The sequence below is a fragment of the Cucurbita moschata genome, unplaced genomic scaffold (assembly GCF_002738365.1).
Source record: "Cucurbita moschata cultivar Rifu unplaced genomic scaffold, Cmos_1.0 Cmo_Scf00040, whole genome shotgun sequence".
Taxonomy (NCBI): domain Eukaryota; kingdom Viridiplantae; phylum Streptophyta; class Magnoliopsida; order Cucurbitales; family Cucurbitaceae; genus Cucurbita; species Cucurbita moschata.
Genome location: NW_019268556.1, coordinates 914,763 through 917,149, shown reverse-complemented (window position 1 = coordinate 917,149; position 2,387 = coordinate 914,763). Strand labels below are relative to the sequence as shown.

The following is a 2,387-nucleotide window of genomic DNA, read 5'->3' as shown; positions in this document are numbered from 1 at the left end:
AAAAAAAAAAAAAAAAAAAAAAAAAAAAAAAAAAAAAAAAAAAAGTTCGATTCTCTACCATCACAAATTAGGGGTGTTCATATGATCCAAGAATCCAATCAAGCAAGACTATCTAACCTAAACCATCAAGGTTCGGTTGGGTTAGGTTGAATTCTTGGAAAATCAAAAACTTGTGTCGTTTCATGATTTGACATTTTTTTTAATCAGGTCAACTCAATCAGTCCAACCAACCTGAAAATAGGGTTACAATTCAACTCAACCATACCCTACTTTTAAGATTATTATGAATTAAGAATATTTGACATTTGTAACCCAGGTTAGTGATACATTTTGACTTGTGAATGTTTGATATTTGAGTTTTATGTCATTTTAGTTATTAATAAAACATGTATGGTAGATAAATATGATTTTTTTTAAATAATTTAAAAAAAAAACAGACGATCTAACCCAACTCAACTTGAAAGTAGAGGGTTATGTTGGGTTGTGATCGCTTTGCTCGAGCCACCAATCCAATTAACTTGAAATTTTGGATTGGTTCAAGAAATTTTAAATCTAACTCAAATCAACTCGAAAATAAAAGATTGGGTTGGGTTGAGTTGAGTTGTGATCGCGTTGCTCGAGCCACCAATCCAACTAACCTGAAATTTTTGGTTGGGTTGTGGTCGCTTTGCTCTAGCCACCAATCCAACTAACCTGACATTTTGGGTTGGTTCAAAAGATTTTTAAATCTAACCCAAATCAACTCGAAAATAGAGGATTGGGTTGGACTAGGTTGTGATCGTTCCAATTAACTTGAAATTTTGGGTTCGGTTCAAGAAATTTTAAATCTAACCCAAATCAACTCGAAAATAGAAGGTTGGGTTGGGGTGTGATCGCATTCCTTGAGCCACCAATCCAACTAACCTGAAATTTTGGGTTGGTTCCAAAAGATTTTTAAATCTAACCGAAATCAACTTGATAATAAAGGGTTGGGTTGGGTTGCGGTCGCTTTGCTCGATCCACCAATCTAATTAACCTAACATTTTAGGTTGATTCAAAATATTTTTAAACCTAACCCAAATCAACTCAAAAATAGAGGGTTGAGTTGAGTTGAGTTGGGTTGAGTTGTGATCGTGTTGCTCTAGTCACCAATCCAATTAACCTGAAATTTTGGGTCGGTTCAAGAAATTTTAAATCTAACCCGAAACAACTCCAAAATAGAAGGTTGAGTTGGGTTGAGTCCCGATTGCATTGCTCGAGCCACCAATCCAACTAACTTGAAATTTTTTATTGGTTCAAAAAAATTTTAAATGTAACCCAATCCAACCCGTGTACTCTCCTAACGCGTTATCTGTGTTTAGTAATATATCCTATATGTCAATTGGACTTTACTTTAATATATTTTGCAATACAATTTTTTTTTTTTCCCATAAATAATTTGATGAAGAAAGAGCTCCGTAGGAAGCTTCCGTTCTCCCAAAAGTCTCACAAATTGGCCCCACTTTCAAGATTGGGCGACTGATACAGTCACTCCCCTCCACACCTACTCTACAAAAGTAACCCATTTTCACTAAATAATTAAATAAATAAATAAAAACCTCAATTTTCCCAAACCACATTAATAAATATACTTCATATTAATAGATATATATATATATTAAGCTAATCTTAAAAATACGATTAAGATGCTATAATCGTAATTAAGATATAAAGCTACGACCTTTAAATCGAAATTATAGAATAATTGGATAATCGAGCTGTTTTATTTTTTTTATTGAGATAAATATATTAAATAATAAATTATTAATATTTATATATTGTTGGTCATTTAATAAAAACCAAGAATGGAATAATACATATAATAATGATGATTTAAAAAAAAAGGGTTAATTAGAAGAAGAAATTAATAATAATAATTAAGTTAATTAGAGTGAAGAATAATCCCAAATGGAATTATCTTCCACATCAAATCCATCGCACAAATAATCCTCTAAACAAAGCGCCTCCGCCGCCATCTGCATCCACATCGTCGGAGAATCCAACGGCGACTCATTAATGGCCTGAATTTGGCTTGGAGACAGCCCGATTCGAACCGGCGCCGGTGGGTGTTGAGCAGCAGGCGGCGGCTTGGTGTTGGCGAGGCGCAATGCAGCCATGTGGGCAGCGGCCTGAATGTCGTCGGGAGAGGAGGTGGCGGGGCGGGGGAAGGAGTCGATGAGGTCGGGGAAGTTAAGGCGGGCGTTGGGGCCGCGGAGGTGGAGGGCGGCGACGTCGTAGGCGGCGGCGGCCATTTGGGGAAGGTGGTAGCTGCCGAGCCAGATGCGGGTTTTTTTGCCGGGTTGGCGGATTTCGGAGACCCATTTGCCCCATTTGCGTTTACGGACGCCGGTGTAAGTGGGTTCGGCCAT

The 2,387-nt window shown here is 37.2% G+C and overlaps 1 protein-coding gene and 1 long non-coding RNA gene across 3 annotated transcripts in view; both read right to left on the bottom strand.

Annotated features, from left to right (window-relative positions):
• Positions 1 to 1,319, bottom strand: part of LOC111432785 — a 16,119-nt gene extending 14,800 nt beyond the window's left edge. For both annotated transcript variants that reach the window (XR_002708688.1, XR_002708687.1), the window contains exon 1: positions 1,307 to 1,319. This is a non-coding gene — a long non-coding RNA (uncharacterized LOC111432785). The remainder of the gene's footprint in view (positions 1 to 1,306) is intronic.
• A 585-nt stretch (positions 1,320 to 1,904) lies between these two features.
• Positions 1,905 to 2,387, bottom strand: LOC111432747 (ethylene-responsive transcription factor ERF022-like). Its single transcript, XM_023069679.1, has one exon. The coding sequence runs from the start codon at positions 2,385 to 2,387 to the stop codon at positions 1,905 to 1,907; it is 483 nt and encodes a 160-aa protein (XP_022925447.1).

Excerpts from the sequence above, each read along its gene's own strand:
- LOC111432747 (XM_023069679.1), bottom strand. The coding sequence starts at position 2,387 with ATGGCCGAACCCACTTACACCGGCGTCCGTAAACGCAAATGGGGCAAA.